Genomic DNA, 20,052 nt, shown 5'->3' with positions numbered 1-20,052 from the left:
TCCCTTCCACGTCAACCGCAGCGTTCTCCCTCTCATCAGGCATATCAGTTGGCATTACGTCTGTAACGATTTTGTTAACTACTGCCTTTGGTACTGATTTCTGAGGCAGACTTGTGCTAGGTGCATCAACAGCAGCAGGCAACGCAACAATAACATTCTGCATCTCATCATCGCGTGCAACATTATTTTTTTCACCATCAGCCGGTAAACGATTTAATCTGCCTGGACAACCGCGGATCAAATGACCCGTTTCCCCACAAGCAAAACATTTCATGCTGTTTGTTGTGACAAAAATAACTTCATTAAACTCATCCAGATGAAAATTTAAAGCCAAATCCAATTTATCCAAATTGTCTTGTAGAATCATATAGGCATAACGCCTAAAAGACACAACATGCTTTAAAGACAGGGACTTGCACCCGAATTGGGATCATCTTTATATGAGAAACAAGTTTGCCATAATGAGAAAGCATTCCAGTCAAAACCTCATTCGAAATAAAAGGTGGCACATTAGACAAAGTTACTCTTTTCGATGGAGTAGAGAGGGGAAGCACTGGAGTGAAAATTCCATTAATCACTACGCCACTTTCAACTAGCTGGTTCGCTAAATCAACTGTCTTTACAAACACCACAATAGCATTGTTCACACAGGATGCAGACAAGATGTTTCTAGTACCAATCACTTCACCTATAGCCAGACTGCAATCTTCCACACTCACAGCAGAGTCTACTTTAACACCATGACGCCGTGTCAGGAAGTCAAAACTTCCACTACCCGAGGTTGCCATGTTCCTAATACAAACCGGGAGCAAACACTCCGGTAAATATAAAAAAAATACCTTACCCTCCCAATCTAAATATACCAATAATATTCAAGAAAGGAAAGAAAAAGATAGAAAAAAAAGTGTACCACTCAACGCTCCACCCATTCACTCAGCACATGCACACAGAGAGAGAGAAAGAGTGAGAGTGTGTGTGAGAGAGAGAGAAATACACAAAATCATCCTTCATAAGGTAAAGAACATTCTGTGAAAATTTATCCTTCATATCTTTAATATTGACTGAGTAAGGTCATGTCAAAGATTGAAATTATAGTGAAATGAATGGTTGAAATCCAAATTTGATGCTTGTTATCTCATAATTAGATTTTGAGATTTTAGTCTGGATTTCACAGAGAGGGTCATATATAAATACCCCCACTTTATTGGTATTTAAATAGTATATGTTAATGTTTGTCACGAATCCGGTCTATGAACTTCCATTCACTCACCACCAGAGGTCACTCGCTCACCACACTGACTCTCACAGCGCACATCACACTGGACTCAATTTCCCATCATCCATTGCACTGATTGCACACACAGCTGATTGCACTGATCACACACCCTACTTAAACCATGGTCTTTCTCTCCCTCACTGCTGCATATTGTATGCACTTATCCCTCTCTTAGCGATAGCTACTCTACGGAGCCCACTTAGTTGTATTAGTCTTGCCTGTTTTCCGTTTTCCTGTGTTTGATTCTAGCCCGTGTTCCTCGGATTAACCCTTGCCTTGCCGTTTGGACACTGTTTGCACCTCTCTTTAATTCTAGCTCGTGTACCTGGATTATCTCTCTGCCTTTCCCCGTTGGATACTGTTCGCCGATCGTCGACCCACACTTGTCCTAGGATTATTCTTTGTCTTGTCCCTCCCATACCTGTTTGCCATTGTTTCGACCCTGCCTGTATATATGACCATGCCTTTTAAATAAAAGCTTGCACATGATCTGCATGTCTCACGTCTCGTCAGCCCCGTTACAATGTTGAACTTTATTCACGAACAGATGGCGCTGTATTAAGCAGTATATAAAAAGTGTTTCTGTTGCTCATGAAAACGTTTCTGTGTATTTGAAAAATATAGCATTTAATTAACTTCATCTGTGTTAAGAATGTGCAAATACCGTTCTGCTCACTACCGGGAGCAGAAAGTGTCCGACTTGATGTCTCCACTTTTAATTCTGCCCCGACTGCAAGCGGCTCCTCTCTCCAGCCGGTGGCAGGCTAGTATAGTTCATCTCGAACGCACCTATTGTGTTCAATAGCTGAAAAGATCTCACCAGGACAGGGTTTGAGTCTAATGGTCTTCTGTGCGTGACTGACGTGGTTCTTCACGCTGCAGCTGATGTTTCCATCAGTTCTCTCATCCAGATCAATGCTGCTGTTTCCATCCATCAGTGGATCTCCATTCAGAGTCCAGCTGTAGAGGAGCTGATCCCCTTCAGAGGAGCAGAACACTGACCTCTGATTGGAGGAGCAGTTGGTTGACACTTCCACTGAGCCAATAGGAGCTGGAGGGAGGGACACATCACAGTCATATGACACAGAGATTTATTTGCATGAGAGTGAGATCTTTGGAGAACATGAGATTGGATGAGTCTGAGTTTATGTACCTTCAATATTAACGGGAAGATGTTTGTTTAAAGTTCTTGAGCCATCTGAGCCATAGAGCTCTAATCTGCAATTCCCTGAATCTGCTCTGATCACGCGGTTTATTATCAGAGTCCCATTTTCAAAGATGAACTCAGATCTGTTTCTCATGGATTCATGTTTTTTCTCTTTATTGTTCTTTATTCTAAAAACTTTCAGTTCTCTGCTATTGATTAACTCCTTATACAAATGCAGCTCTTGATCTCGAGCGTCCAGCACCATCAGCAGATTGAGTTTGTCTCCTAGAGCTGCGTAACAGGGATCAGACTGATCAAACCTGCAGAACCGATCTGGGCCTGAAGGAAAAAACACAAACAAACAAAACATGATTAAATTACTAGCCCATTTGGCCATTAATTTTTAAGTTACAGGCCATTCAGAACTTTACAAACCATCACAAACATATCAGGAAAAAAAATCACTGCTTTGATACAATTTTATATACCATAAAAACAATATAAAATAGAAATAGAAATAAAAACAAAATGTTAATAAAACAGGAATAATTTTTTTATAACTTCCAAATATATTTCACTCCAAAATCAACATTTAAATTTAAATGTATTCTACGAAAAGCCGTAAAAATAGGCTCCAATGCAGCCTATAGCCTAATATGCCGGTTTTCTATGGATTTCATTTTTCTGTGGATGTTGAAGAGGACAGGCTGTTAATTCATAAAGTGATCACCAGTTCAGCCTTACAACAGTCAGCATACAGAGTTCAGCATATTGAAGCTATTGACATCCACTGAAAAAGCCAACCTGTTCTTTACTGTTGAAAAACAGCTGCATAAAAGTGCCATGCTTCTGACACAGGTTTTACAGCCCGGATGCATAAATCGTGTTCAAGTTCAAGGTGACAGTCCAAAAGCAGTGAATACAGACACAAGTTCACTTCAAGAACAACCTGATTTCATATTGAATTTGACCACGGCTGAGGTGAGACCCTCGAACAAGACACCGAACCCCCAACTGCTCCCCGGCACCACTTTCACTTCAAGAAGAAGCTGAATACACACATCTTCTGCAATCAACCACCACGCACACTCTTAAACCATTGCACTTACACACACACACACACGTTTGTTTTAGTGGTTAACGGGGACTCTCCATAGGCGTAATGGTTGTTATACTGTACAAACTGTATGTGCTATTGCCCTACACCCCTCCTACACCTAAACCTACCCCTTACAGGAGACCGTCTGCATTTTCAGATTAAAAAACAAAAACACCATTTAGTATGTTTTTTAAGCCTTTTGAATTACGGGGACATAGGCAGTGTCCTCATAAACCACCTTCAAATTGTAATACCTCTGTCATACCCATGTCATTATACAAATTTTGTCCCTGTAAACCACAAAAACCAGTACACAAAATCTTCTCTGCATTTCTCCTCTTCTCTAGCTTGCTTCCCATTTGATGATATTCACAGCATTAAACTACTTGGCACAAGCTGATTGGTTCATGTTGTAAACGCAGCCAATGAGCTTTCTGCTTTACATTTAAATGGCTGGTTAGCATTTACTAGAGCCTGTACTTACTTTACAGCAGCAGCAATAATCTACAACAACAGCAATAACTAACAGCAGCAGCAATTCAGCAGATCTATTCCACCAAGACCTGATACAGCAACATTGTCATATCCATTACCATGATAAAATCTTCTGAGGGTTGTCATTGTAGAACTTTTTTTTATCCTAGAATCCTCCGCATGCAGCAATGCTCTTTTCTACAAATATTTGCATGAATTAATTTAGCCTTCTTTTAAAAGAACAATAGAGAAATCTGTTATTTTTGCATTTCAAATAGACCTATTCCTTGTATAAGACATTATATTGTGATTCCAACATGTCATCCAGCAGCACAACTGCTTACCCGTTTTAACTACTTTAACTGTAGTCATATGACATGAATATTCACAGATTCACAGTCATGATCTCACCAGGACAGGGTTTGAGTCTAATGGTCTTCTGTGCGTATGACTGACGTGGTTCTTCACGCTGCAGATGATGTTTCCATCAGTTCTCTCATCCAGATCAATGCTGCTGTTTCCATCCATCAGTGGATCTCCATTCAGAGTCCAGCTGTAGAGGAGCTGATCCCCCTCAGAGGAGCAGAACACCCTCATCACCCCACTGGAGGAGCAGATGATTGACACTTCCACTGAGCCAATAGGAGCTGGAGGGAGGGACACATCACAGTCACATGACAAACACAGGACAATCTTGTTACTATTACTGGAGGATGTAGTGTGTTTACTGTGTGCTACAGGAATAAAAACCTTCACAGAGATTCAACTGATTCATTTGCATGAGAGTGAGATCTTTGGAGAACATGAGATTGTAATGAGTCTGATGAGAGAGTTTCTGTACCTTCAACAATCACTTGAAGATCTCTAGATGTTTCTGTGCCGTTTGAGTTATCGAGTGTTAATGTGTAATTCCCTGAATCTGCTCTGATCACACGGTTTATTATCAGAGTCCCATTAATGACTGTCACTTCAGGTCTGTTATTATAAAGATCACATTCACTCATCCTCATCCTGCCATTCTTTACTCTACAAACTGGATCATCTTTTGTGTTGTTTATTCTCTTTATTATCTTCAGGTCATATTCACTCGCGTCCAGCACCATCAGCAGATTGAGTTTGTGTCCCAGAGCTGCGTAACAGGGATCAGACTGATCAAACCTGCAGAACCGATCCAGACCTGAAGAACACACACACACACACAATGAAATGTACCAAAATATGCAGACATTGTGAATAATAACTCACAGAATATTCACAGAATTAAAGTTCAGCTGAAGAAACACATCATACAGACTCTTGATCTGATCTCAGTTCATCTAATGCTCATCTTCATCATAAACACAGATTTGTATCATTTGTGTTTCTCCTGACTAACCACTAATTAGCAGGATACTGAACATAATCACATTACTGGACAGATTTAACTTGGTTTAGTGTGTAATAAAAAAAAAATAACTGTTAAAATAAACCATTAATTTTATTTTTAAATATCTGTTTGGTATTGGAATATCAGCTTTTTTATATGGTCTCAGTCAAAATATAAATCTAAATGTTGATTGTATTCAGCCTTAATTATCACGCTTTCACTGTCTGCAAACACTTGTATGTTAACATGATTTATTCTGATAAAGCATAAATTGTCTTTGTCCTGCACTTTCCGTCCAATTACATTAACCTGTGACATTTCTCTTTTTTTAAATAATGTCTTGATCTTTCTGATATCATATTTAATGGACTGACAACATTTAAAGAATCCTTCTTCAAGCCAGCACTATGAACATGAAGAAAGAAACACACACTTCCTCTCACATTTTTAGCACTCCACTAATATAAACTGTCTAGATCAGAATAGATCACTACAGTACAACACTAAGAGTGCTGTTTTTGTAACGGGGCTGACGAGACGTGAGACGTGCGGATCCAAGTGCAAGCTTTTATTTACAGGCATGATCATATATACAGGCAGGGTCGAGCAATGGCAAACAGGTATGGCAGGGACAAGACAAAGAGTAATCCTAGGGCAAGCGAAGGTCGACGATGGGCGAACAGTATCCAAAAGGGCAAGGCAGAGAGATAATCCAGGTACACAGGCTATAATCCAGACAAGAGAATAAACAGAGTCCGAACAGTGAGACAGGGGTAAATACAGGGAACACAGACTAGAAATTAACAAACGTTCTGTAAAGCAGCTGACACTCAGGGAGTGAAAAACGCAGGACAATACAGGAACTGAATAGAAACACGGAATGGCAGGGAAAGGGTTAATCCAGGAAACACAGGCTAGAAAACGAACACAGGAAAACAGGCAAAGCAAGACTAGGATACTAACAAGGGCTCTGTAGAGTTGGTAAACGCATACAATACCCGGCAGAGAGGGAAAGAAAGTCCAGGGTGTAAATACAGTGTGTGATTAGTGATGCTGTGTGATCAGTGCCTTCAGCTGTGTGTGCAATCAGTGCAATGGATGATGGGAAATTGAGTCCAGTATGATGTGTGCTGTGAGTCAATGTGGTGAGCGAGTGACCTCTGGTGGTGAATGAATGAAAGTGCAGACCAGATTCGTGACAGTTTTCCCCGAATATCTGCATGATTGCAAATGTTGTATTGAGTTAATGCTGTGTAAAAATCAGTGAGTTAATTGGTACAGAGATAGCGATGTGTATTTGGTAATATGGTGCAACTGCTTTTTATCACTTAATTAGAAGCACCACAATTAAAGTATCATTCATAGGGACTACTGAATAGATACTTTGAAGTTTATTTTGTAGTGCAAAGTATTACAAAATGTGTTAGACAAAGCTCTGTAAAAACGTTAATATTTTTGCAACACTAAGTATAGTTCAAATCTATTAACATTTACTGAATGATAACTCGAGACGTACTAATATAAAAATTATAATTAAACTTTATTTGGCATATTACTTGTGCACAATGCACTTTTCTTAATATTAACTCTAAAATGTGTTTTAATGTCACTTGAGATGAGGATTGTAAGATCTTTGAATAATATCAGACTTTAAATGCAAAATATTTAAAGTGTACCTGAAGTATACTTGCAATAGTTCCACTTTAGCACAATCAAATATACTAAGTGTATCTTTAATTGTACTTCAGCACTACTTCTGCACAATTAAAGTGCATTAACCTGTTTAATCCCAAATTTTTCCCAGACATGAAAATATCCAAATGATGTGTCATAAGTAACCCTTTGAAATAATCAATAATTAATTTTTGAATTTTTTTTGGAAAGGTGTCACAATAGTGACCGGTGGGATAATGTGTGTACTGAAATCACATATTTCTGCAGTCATAAAAATTGTTATATATCTTAGCCCAGCTATTTTAAACTGTTTGATCACATTCTAGGGTTATGCATAAAAAAACCTCATGCAACATTGATAGGAACACTGAGATAAAAAACAAAAACATTCAACCATCACTGCATTTCAAGATTGTTAATTTTTGCAAAATATAACATTACATTTTTATATTTATACTAAGAGTATTGCAACATCATTATTGTACATTTTTTGTAACATTTGAATTTTTAATTTAGTGCAATATTTTGTCATTGCAACATTTTATTGTCATTTTCACTAGCAACTGCAATTGGATTTATATTGTATACCTAAGTTCACCATTATCCCACCGGTCACTATTGTGACCATCAACATGTTTACTCACACTACAAAACTAAATATATGCAAATGCATATATTAATACTAGACAAGATCATATTTAACTGAGACCCTTTATTTTTTCCATATTTGCAGGAAGTGCACTAAGACATCAGTCGGTAAGGTTTTTAGAGTTTTATAAATGACAAACTTTTTTACGGTCACTATTGTGACCGGTGGGATCAGTACAAAATTCGTTGTTCCAATTTAGCAGACTTTAAGTGTACCAGTTTAGTATACTAAAAGTACAATTGCAGGGCATTTTATTAAGTGCATAAATATAAAAATTTGTAGTATACTTGGCATTAAATAAATGTATTTCAAATACATCTAAGTATATTTATTTTTAACTAGGGTATGTTGAGTGTTCCATTGGTAAATTAAAAGTACTGCACAGCTGTGGACTTCAAACCCACTTGAACACTTTGACCAAATACAGGAAATACGTCATGCAAGTAGACAAGCGGTCAAGTGCAAAGATCACAAGTGTGGGCGTTGTGACAGACAATATGTGTATACTGTATATCTCTATGGTTTAAACAGTGACAGGATGCATGTAAAGCGTCAGAGTGTCCGTTAAAGATGCATTCATGATAAAGTAGTTTGTCTAAAACATTGTCTACAATTCTACTACACACTAAAAATTGTTGCAGGTACTTCTTCACAAAATGTGCACATACTTTTAGGATGTAATCCACTAACACAGTAAAGAAGGTCAGAAAACTATTGCTAGATCACTGCAGACTCTCAATGTACTATTACATTCATCAGAGATTCATCAGTGATTGATCTGCATGATGAGATGAGTTTGTTGTGAAAGTGACTCACATGCAGCAGTTTGCAGCAGCAGCATCAGTCCAAAGATGAGCATCATTTCTCTAAAGTCCAGCAGAAGAGAGTCAGATCGAGTCTCTCTGACAGACAGCAGCTCTACTGACACGTCAGGAAATTATTGGACTATTAAAGAGAAAGAAGAAAGAGGAAGTCTTTCAGAGGTGGTCAATGTGGGTCAACAGTTCCTACTTAAATACACACAAAAAAGGCCGAAACTAGGAGAAAGATATAACAAGAAGAATCACTTCTCAGTCACAAAATATTCTAAAGAGTGCAAAAGAGCTACTTTCTGAACAAAAGCGATTTAGATTCACACCCGAGTCTCAGTGGCAATGAACTGTAAAATCAGTGAAACCCAGTAAAAACCATGTCAAGATCACATTCAACCTAATAACTTTAACACTATCTGTATTCACATAGTAGAGGAGAATGCTGGCTAAGTTGAAGTCCATTATCAATAACATCTCTCACCCTTTGCATGAGACTGTGGTGTCCTGAGTAGTTCCTTCAACAATAGACTGGTACAACCACGGTGCAAGAAGGAGCGCTATCGCAGGTCCTTCCTTCCAACAGCAGTTAGACTGAATTGCAATAACAATACTGTGTAGTATGCTGCATGTTTTAGTATGTTTCTTTGTCTATAGTATTGTGGTTGGTCTTGTGGAGTATGCAGTAACAAGGGAATTTCCCCGGTGTGGGAGTATCTACAAGAAATAAACACATGTGTTCATGTCCTTCTCTAAATCTTCTCAGCCTCACTTTCTGATCTTCCTGTTTCTTTCCTAAAAACATCACATCATCATCATCGTCACACTCTTAATATCTGTATGTCAAATAATAATGATGATGATAAATGTGTCTCACCTGACGTGTGTCTCATGTAGATGTGAAAAGCTCCTAACAGACCCAACAGAACCATCAGCTGGAAACACCAGACCAGCACAAACACCACAGACACTGAACACATGAACAACAACCATTAGACACAAAACAAAGTGTGAGATCTTTGGAGAACATGAGATTGTAATGAGTCTGATGAGAGAGTTTCTGTACCTTCATCAATCACTTGAAGATCTCTAGATGTTTCTGTGCCGTCTGAGTGATCAAGTGTTAATATGTAAATCCCCGAATCTGCTCTGATCACACGGTTTATTATCAGAGGGATCAGACTGATCAAACCTGCAGAACTGATCCAGACCTGAAGAACAAAACACACACACACACACACACACACACACACAGTGTAAAGACAGACAGAAGAACATTTGAATGAGTGAAAGAGGAAGTTTCATCATTATGGAAGCACAGAAAAACATTATCTGAACCATATTTAATAACACGTTAGCTTAGTTTGCATGGTGAAGTAATATCTCTATACTGTTACACTTTTGAGAGATTTCTAAGAAGATTTTATACAGATGGTGGAGGTTGTCATAAATTCAGACTCCTTCACATAGAGAACTTAAAGTCACAAACTTGTAATTTTGATTTCATGAGTTTTAACACAGATGCTGAACTCAATTAATGCAACTGAAACTCTTGCAACTCACAGATTTACGGTGACCGAGAAGTGACATGGTCGGTTCACTTAGTTTTGTCATGGCCTCGAGATGCTATGTTGAGGGAACGACATATTTTTATTGTGGCCACGAGTTCAATGCGTAAACAAACCTGCGTGACCATAGCAACCTGGGATTATCAGTGATGGATTCATTAATATTTTATTTAGAATTAAGAAATTACATTATTCAATTATTACCATGGCTACCGTACTTTATTACGTGCCATAGTCAGCATGAAGTTGATCATGAAATGTTAGGTATAAAGTGCTTAAAATAAAATAGACCCACAAGAAAACATTTTTATCCATCCCAGTCTTGTAGATCCATTAACTGATCGTCTTTTTCCCGTAATATTTGTATATTATTATTATTAGCCTATTATTATTGGTTATATTTTGATATTCGCTTATATTCGTTTTTTTCCCGTCATTTTGATCTTTGCTTAACGTTCTGAATTGTAAATGAAAAAATCAGTTTGGGGTTTAAGATCTTGCACAAGAACACAAAAATATATCTGCAGATGCAAACAAAAACTGTCTGTGGTGAGAATAAAAACCACTGCTGACTAACAAACATCTACTAAAGGAAACATCTGTCACGATTTGCACTGTCAACTTTTAGCCAAGTCTGAATCCACGAGGTCTGACATAAAATCACAATGGATGATGTTCCCTGTTAACAACACTGAAAAACTGACCATCAGAAGTTTAGAATATCTAAAGTGTTTTTCTCCATGTGGAGACACATGTAAGGAATATTCTTCACATTAAACCACTCAAACAAAAATATGAGGGTCAAAATGACCTGTGAGTCAAATACACAGGAAAAACAGCTAAATAAAGCAGTTGTCATATATTTATGTCAGTTGCATTTGTGGTTTGAAAGTGTATTAACAAACTCTCAGTGATTACTTCAGATTGTAAAAACATTTTCTCCTGATAAAGAAGCACAGTTTTGTAGAAAAAAAATGAGAAGGACGTTGAAGATCTTGATGAAGATGTTTATTGCAGCAGTGCATGACAAAGTACATGTAGTACCTTGGGTTCAGTCGGAATGAACCCCGAACATCCTAAGTTCAAACCTTTTATACATTTACAGTTTACTACCGTTCATGTAAATGAACTTGCTCCTGATATGGTACAGTATGTATGTTAATTAAGTTCTGACATCCCTTTGTCTGAGATGGTTCTTGGTGTCCCACACACAATTGGTCACCATTTGCTGAGGATGTGATCATCCCAAATGATGCAGAATCAACATAACTGTTACCTTTCTTCTTCTCTATAATATTTAAACCATTTTGGGAAATGAGCATGATCAAACATCTATGTGGAGTGGAATCTGGGTCGGGGCAGACTACAGTTTCTTACAGTTTGTACTGAAATGATGAGACTGAGATCTCTGTCATTACTCAGGTTCATCACACGAGGTCTCCATCAGCACAGAGATGTCAGTCTGTTGATTATTATAGTAACAGCAGCCTGTTTCAGTCCCTGCTTCATGTCTGACCTCAATATCTTGAGTTCAAGATAAATTTTACTGGTTTTCAGATATCAGATTTAATAAAATATTGAAAATAAAAGGGAAAACCGATTTTGAAATTGGATTTGATCATGTAATCCAGTCTTGGTTTTGATCTGGATCAAACCTTCAGTGTTGTTCAAAACATTTTAGTAGGACTGGGATCACAGGCGGAAATCCCGGGAGGATGATTAAATACCACGCTGTTTATTGTTAATAACAATGTTTTATACTTTAAATAATTGTGTAAATAGTAAAACAACACAAACGGGGCAAAAATGCATTTTAAGTTTTTTGCCTCACAGTGCTTTATTGGTCCAAATGCCTGCTTTCCTCTTTTACATCACCTACACAAACACACACAAGTCCGGTGAGAGAGAACAAAGTCAATAGTGGTGGAACTCCAGTAAGTAAGGCTGTCAAGGCTATTATTCACTTAAACATCGGATGAAGAGATTATTTTCTCTTTATGATGTATTTTTCGATGAGTCCGCTATGTTAGCAATAATAACGTTACCTGTGTGACCAAAACCGGCCCAACTGCTACTCAAAACTAGCCCGAACTAACCGCGTTTCAAGGGGGTCCCCTGGTAAAAACCACGTTGCGGGGGATAAAATACACGTTGTTGTGATCACTTCAACAGTGATAAAGTAGCTCAATTCCACGGGAAAACCGCACGGTCTCCCTGCTACACTAACAGTAGTAAGGCTTTCCTCTATACATATCCTTACGAGGACAATTTTAGCTGTATTATTTGTGTCCCCTTCAAAAATTGCTCTTGAGAAATTTTGTTTATTACCCCCCAACTGTTTGATGAAATTTACACCCCTGACAGATACATTTGATAAAAAATATCAGGATTCAGGATGGATTTCAGGTACAAAATATTTTACTTAACGCATCTAGTGTGAAACGGGCCTCACAGTAATAAACAGTAAAACAACAGCTATAATTTCCGGGACCGGTCAGGTTCTGGTGGTGTCGGAGCAGAGGTCCAAACGTATAAAGACCCAATGCATTAAACATTTTTGAATGATCAGTATTGAATTAGAAAGCCCTGATGTATATATTAATTTAACTAAAAAGCATTTAGATCAACACCTCCTGATTATATATTGCCGTTTTAAAAACACTTTTCTCAATAAACAACTAAAATGTACTTGCTCTTCCTGGTAGTGATGATAGAAACGAATTTATACTTTGTATAAATTCATTTCAACCAGTCAGTTCAGAAAGCTGGTGACGCAGTCAAAACAGTGTAAATGCAACAAAAGCCCACATGCATATAAGCATATTTTACAAACCAAATACAAAAGTTTTATTGAAAGTGTAATCTATTAAATGCAATTAGCAAATAATCTAATAGGCCTACTATTAAATATGAGGTGTTTGTGTTCTTCAATTATAGCTGCACTCATTTATTTATAAAAAATAAAAAAAAAAGATTTAGTTTTTATGTTGTTTCTTTTTTAATGTCTGTTTAAATTTTAACATGTGCTTTCTGTTGATGAATATGAAAACTGACTGCATTACATAAATCCTCATAAAAATCAATATCATGATATTGATATTGTGACTTTTGCCTGAAAATATAGTTCCATTTGAAATCATTTTATTTTTTATTTAACTTGATACCAAAGCTCATTTCAATTTTAACATGAACTCCATTTACAGTTTTAAAGAACATATTGTTTATCCTTATTCTATGATAACACAGAGGGCTTATGAATAAAAAATGCAAAAGTGTGGCTAAGCATGTTAAAAATCATAGAAAATACAGAAGTTCTGCTGCTGCTCTCATGAATCTTCTGCTGTGTGTTCATGTCCTTCTCTAAATCTTCTCATCCTCACTTTCTGATCTTCCTGTTTCTCTCCTAAAAACATCACATCATCATCATCATCATCAAACTCTTAATATTTGCATGTCAAATCCATAATAATGATGATAAATGTCTCTCACCTGACGTGTGTCTCATGTAGATGTGAAAAGCTCATAACAGACCCAACAGAACCATCAGCTGGAAACACCAGACCAGCACAAACACCACAGACACTGAACACATGAACAACAACCATTAGACACAAAACAAACCCATCCTTCATGATTCCAGGAGTGTGTTTGTTAAACTCGTACTGCATTCTGATGTCTGTGTGCTGCTGGTCACTGCAGAGGTCACACTAGAGGTCACAGCTGTAGTAGTTGATCCTGTAATAAATCATCAGAATCACCTGCTTTCTCTCTGAACAACCTGATCTCACAGAATTCCGTGTAATGTTCACGGACTTAATTAACCCCGAATCTGTGGTGGCATCACGGAATCGCCGAAAATTCCGTGATGGGCTCACAGAAGACATCACCCGTGGTCCATGCACGGATTCACCGGTTCAACACCAGCGCTGCATCGGACCACGTAAAAAGAGTGACTCCGATGCAGTTATACTTTCACTGGAGTACCTGACCCCACCCCTACCCTAAACCTACCCAGTTCTGAACAATAATGATGACGATAAATTTCCCAGTATCGCGTCGGCATATTGATGCTAAGGGTTTCCGTGCGTGGAGCACGGCTGATGCCTGTCACTGACTTACATTGGTATCAATTCTGTGAGCCCATCACGGAATTTTCGGCGATTCCGTGATGCCACCACAGATTTGGGGTTAATTAAGTCCGTGAACATTACACGGAATTCTGTGAGATCATGTTGCTCTGAACCACATCAACACAATTCACTGCTGAGATCAAGCTGAAACAAACTAGGGTCCCACTTTATATATGGTGGCCTTAACTACTATGTACTTACATACTTACATATTGTTTACAAACATGTTTTTACACTGTACTTATTTTTAAAAATAGATATATGTAATTACATCTGTAATTAATTTCTGCAATTAAATTTATAATTACATTGTTGACCCTTCCTTACACCTTAACCCACCCTTAAACCTACCCACACCACCAAACCTGTCCCTAACCATACCCATATCCCACCTCAATAGCAGCAAATGTGTTTTGCAATACAATATGAACACAATAAGTAAATTGTACTTATTTTTTGATGTAAGTACATAGTAGTTAAGGCCACCTAATATAAAGTGGGACCCAAACTAATGATGCTTTTCAAGAATTAAGAGCCCAATTAAGAGAATTAAGTGTTTTATATCAGTATATACACTGAACAAAATTATAAGCGTTTTTGCCCCCATTTTTCATGAGCTGAACTCAAAGATCTAAGACTTTTTCTATGTACACAAAAGGCCTATTTCTCTGAAATATTGTTCACAAATCTGTCTAAATCTGTGTTAGTGAGCACTTCTCCTTTGCCGAGATACTCCATCCACCTCACAGGTGTGGCATATCAAGATGCTGATTAGACAGCATGATTATTGCACAGGTGTGCCTTAAGCTGGCCACAATAACAGGCCACTCTAAAATGTGCAGTTTTACTGTATTGGGGGGGTCCGGGGGGGGTCTGGGGGGTCCAAAAACCATTCAGTATCTGGTGTGACCACCATTTGCCTCACGCAGTTCAACACATCTCCTTCGCATAGAGTTGATCAGGTTGATCAGGCAAAAACAAAAGTGTTGCGTTTATAATTTTGTTCAGTGTATATACAGTATGTGGACATTCATGTATTAAAATCTCACCAGCAGGACAGGGTTCGAGTCTAATGGTCTTCTGTGCGTGACTGACGTGGTTCTTCACGCTGCAGATGATGTTTCCATCAGTTCTCTCATCCAGATCAATGCTGCTGTTTCCATCCATCAGTGGATCTCCATTCAGAGTCCAGCTGTAGAGGAGTTGATCCCCCTCAGAGGAGCAGAACACCCTCATCACCCCACTGGAGGAGCAGATGATTGACACTTCCACTGAGCCAATAGGAGCTGGAGGGAGGGACACATCACAGTCACATGACAAACACAGGACAATGGTGTTACTATTACTGGAGGATGTAGTGTGTTTACTGTGTGCTACAGGAATAAAAACCTTCACAGAGATTCAAAGGATTAATTTGCATGAGAGTGAGATCTTTGGAGAACATGAGATTGTAATGAGTCTGATGAGAGAGTTTCTGTACCTTCAACAATCACTTGAAGATCTCTAGATGTTTCTGTGCCATCTGCGCGATCGAGTGTTAATGTGTAATTCCCTGAATCTGCTCTGATCACACGGTTTATTATCAGAGTCCCATTAATGACTATCACTTCAGGTCTGTTATTATAAAGATCACATTCACTCATCCTCATCCTGCCATTCTTTACTCTACAAACTGGATCATCTTGTGTGTTGTTTATTCTCTTTATTATCTTCAGGTCATATTCACTCGTGTCCAGCACCATCAGCAGATTGAGTGTGTGTCCCAGAGCTGTGTAACAGGGATCAGACTGATCAAACCTGCAGAACTGATCCAGACCTGAAGAACAAAACACACACACACACACAAACTTACTCAGTTATCTAAACTGAGTTATACTACGGGGCCGTTGAATGCTTGAATCTGATTGGCTGACGAACGTTCTGAGGTGTGCAATTATTTTCAGGGAAACGCACGGCGAATGTAGTTCCAGGCAGCTCTTGACCGCATTATTACATGTCCATATCACTTCGCCAAATGATTTCTGTTATTTCAAAGGTCTTACAACAGCAAAATAACCAAGACCCACAACGACACGGCCAAACAAATAAATATAGTAAACAATATGATAAAAACGACAGATCATGTCCATGTTTTTGCCACAAAATTGCGCTTTATTATGTACGGAAACCACATATCTCTCCCTCACAGACCGCACATACAGCTACAGTTTGCACCAGCATACATCGCGCTAATGTTGTTAGTGCTACTCTGACGATTTTATCAGTAAACAACTTAAAAACTACATGACTTCTGACAAGCGAGGTAACAACAACGGTTCGTGAAGAAATTCAAAGGAAGTAACTGTTAAGTTTCACTATGACTAGAGACATTGTCGCCGAACACTATTGAGAGACGCACAGAGGTAATTTTTCTCTCTCTCTCTCTCTCTCTCTCTCTCTCTCATAACTTAGTCATCAACTGTATTAACTGCATTAGTCTGTTATCAACGGCTCAAGCCTCCATTACTAGGTTTAAAATGACATTTTGGAATTAGCAACGGAGGCGTTGGATGAAATGCGGAAGAAATAATCCTACTCACAATAGCGATTTAAGTAGAAATACTGGACGAATGCCTTGAAATATATCCTCTGATCGATGTCTTGAGGTGTGGCAACCGTAGTATAAGCGGAATAATTGACTTTGGTCCGTTGAATTATTAGAAAAATAATGCATACCCGAGGTGTAACCTCAACGGCCCGTCGTCAATTATTCCTTACATATTGCATATATTTCTATTGTTTTTATATACAGCTGTTATAGCTACATTTTTACAATTTACAAACAACTTTATTTTATTTTTACATTCATCTTAGCCACTTTTTTGAGTTATAACCAGGAAATGTTTGTTTGACATTATACCTCAAAAGTCTAAACAGATCAAAATAAATGAATAAAGTACAGATGCTTTGACTAAATTCTTCTAGTCATTCAATAATGAGCTGCAATAAAAATCTTCACAGAGATTCAACTGATTCATTTTGGAGAACATGAGATTGTAATGAGTTTGATGAGAGAGTTTCTGTACCTTCAACAATGACCTGAAGATATCTAGATGTTTCTGTGCCGTCTGAGCGATGAGAGAGTTTTAATGTGTAATTCCCTGAATCTGCTCTGATCACACGGTTTATTATCAGAGTCCCATTAATGACTGTCACTTCAGGTCTGTTATTATAAAGATCACATTCATTCATCCTCATCCTGTCATTCTTTACTCTACAAACTGGATCATCTTGTGTGTTGTTTATTCCCTTTTGTATCTTCAGGTCATATTCACTCGCGTCCAGCACCATCAGCAGATTGAGTTTGTGTCCCAGAGCTGCGTAACAGGGATCAGACTGATCAAAACTGCAGACCCGATCCAGACCTGAAGAACAAAACACACACACACAGAGAGAGAGTTTGTAACGTGAGAGAGAACAGAGTGGATTGCAAGGGGTAAAAGAAGAAGTTGGACATATATATATATATATATATATATATATGGTTTTATTATGTCCTTGCTAACTGATGAGGTGATTATTATGTCATATCCGTGTTAGTGGTGTAACAAGCAAGAGAAATTAAGGCTAAAAGGAATACGAATGGCGCTACTGAGCATGCGCACATCAATAGCATAATTTTTGTCACACTGTACAACTATGATTACTATTTTTTTCATTATTGTAAGGGGTAGGTTTAGGGTTGGGGTAGGTAGACTCCTGCTTTAAAGTACAAATAAACAAAAACAGGGACAAAATTACCAAATGACCAAAACATACAGGAAAAACCAGCAAAATAATGTCAGTTTTTATGAGTGGTTTGAAAGTGTATTAACAAACTCTCACTGATTACTGCAGTTTGTGAAATAATTTTCTCCTGATAAAGAAGCTCAGTTTGTGCTGAAATGATGAGACTGAGGTCTCTGTCATTACTCAGGTTCATCACACGGGCTCTCCATCAGCACAGAGCTGTCAATCTGTTGATTATAGTAACAGCAGCCTGTTTCAGCCTCTGCTTCATGTCTGACCTCAATTTTGTTTTAAAAAAAATGGGTTTTGACATTGGATTTGATCATGCAATCCAGTGTTGTTTCTGATCTGGATAAAACCTTCAGTGTTGTTCAGAACATTTAATACTCATTCAGATCAAAAACTCATGCCTGTAAAAATATTTGGCAGAGAAAGATATTGAGTGTAGTTTTGACATGAGGCCATGCTAACCAGGAAAACCTTAGTGTCGACATATATTGAAATATATTATTAATAGGAAGGACATCATCAATCTAGAGAGCATTCAAGTAACAAACACCTTTCAAATCAATATCCTTGATCCATCTTTCCCAAAGTTTAAATTGTGTATGTTTAAAAAGCTAATCTTGTAAACTTTGAAATCTTGAAAAGCCAGAAAAAAAAACAAAACATAATTTTGATTAAATGGCTTTTTAACACAAACATTCAGTTTACATCCCACTCATTAATACACTGACTTGTAAAAGACACACTAACTGTAATCTACACCTGATTATCATTGATAATTGAACTGATGTAACTAAAAATGATAATCGGGTGTAGATTACAGTTAGTGTGTTTTTTACAAGTTTATGCCTGTGCTTTAAATGAACTGAATACAATGAATCTATATAAATAAGTTGATTTATAAGTTGAATAAGTTGATAAAGTTGATAAAGTTCAGTAAATTGAACAAACATCTATTAATTTAAGAGTGTAGGCTAGAGGTGTTGTGATATACCAGGCTATTAACAATAATCGTGATATTTTTGTTGTGTTAGTTAGGGGTGTCGCATTATACCGGTATACTGGAATGTACACATACTTTAATATGACACATAATAATCCAGTGCAGGCACCATTATGGAGCGCTAAACTCTCTCATGTAATTTATGTTTCATTCGTAATAATGAAACTTATGTCGTTCCAGGAAAGCCTTTATATGTACAAATGCATCCAGGTGTTGCGGTAGTTGAATAAACTGCAGATAGAAATGTTTTGTCTTTTGAAACATCAAGCGAATCAACAAACGTTTGCAACAGTATATGGTTTATCTGTGTTCTTTAAGCCATCTCAGGTATTTTCATATAGATAATGGAAATTTTATAAGGCAATGCTAATCGACACAGCCTTCATCACTGTATAAAATACTATAAAAGAATGTCTGCCTTATTCTGTGATAAGAATCAGTTCACAGAAGGAAGTTAATTCAAAACTCAATCGACGCTTTAATGCAAGTTTGGAGAAAAAAATATTTTGCTATTCTCAAAAATTAACATAGGCTACTTTGAAAACGGTTAGTATTAAAGACTCTGTTTAGTGTAATTGTTCCTTTTGTATGCAATGGTATGATTCATTGATAAAAAAAAAGAGACTCACATGCAGCAGTTTGCAGCAGCAGCATCAGTCCAAAGATGAGCATCATTTCTCTAAAGTCCAGCTTCCAGAAGAGCTCAAACCCAGCAGAAGAGCTTTAGATCGAGTCTCACTGACAGACAGCAGCTCTACTGACACGTCAGGAAATGATCAGACTATTAAAGAGAAAAAAGAAAGAAAGTTTTTTTCCAGGGAAGTTCACTGTGGTTAAACAATACACTCTCAGAAATAAAGGCACAGAAGCTGTCACTGGGGCGGTACCTTTTCAAAAGGTACACTTTTGTACCTATTAGGTACTAATATGTACCTTTAAGGTACCAAAATGGACACTTTAGGTACAAACATGTACCTTTTGAAAAGGTACAGCCTCAGTGACAGCTTTTGTACCTTTATTTCTGAGTATACAGATTGTGTCAAAGCAGCTTTACAGTATCAAACAGGAAAATAGTTTGTACAA

The 20,052-nt window shown here is 37.7% G+C and overlaps 1 protein-coding gene across 1 annotated transcript in view; it reads right to left on the bottom strand.

Annotated features, from left to right (window-relative positions):
- Positions 1-19,717, bottom strand: part of LOC131553953 (uncharacterized) — a 65,765-nt gene extending 46,048 nt beyond the window's left edge. The window contains exons 1-8 of the mRNA XM_058798943.1: positions 19,599-19,717; positions 17,258-17,596; positions 15,673-16,008; positions 4,838-5,173; positions 4,408-4,643; positions 3,373-3,472; positions 2,430-2,762; positions 2,097-2,327 (exon numbers count right to left, since the gene is read on the bottom strand). Coding sequence (XP_058654926.1) covers positions 2,097-2,327; positions 2,430-2,762; positions 3,373-3,472; positions 4,408-4,643; positions 4,838-5,173; positions 15,673-16,008; positions 17,258-17,596; positions 19,599-19,644 — 1,957 coding nt within the window. The 5' untranslated portion in view covers positions 19,645-19,717. The remainder of the gene's footprint in view (positions 1-2,096; positions 2,328-2,429; positions 2,763-3,372; positions 3,473-4,407; positions 4,644-4,837; positions 5,174-15,672; positions 16,009-17,257; positions 17,597-19,598) is intronic.
- Between the last annotated feature and the right edge of the window lie 335 nt (positions 19,718-20,052).

This window comes from Onychostoma macrolepis, chromosome 14 (genome assembly GCF_012432095.1).
Source record: "Onychostoma macrolepis isolate SWU-2019 chromosome 14, ASM1243209v1, whole genome shotgun sequence".
NCBI lineage: Eukaryota > Metazoa > Chordata > Actinopteri > Cypriniformes > Cyprinidae > Onychostoma > Onychostoma macrolepis.
This window is presented reverse-complemented; position numbering and strand designations above follow the sequence as displayed.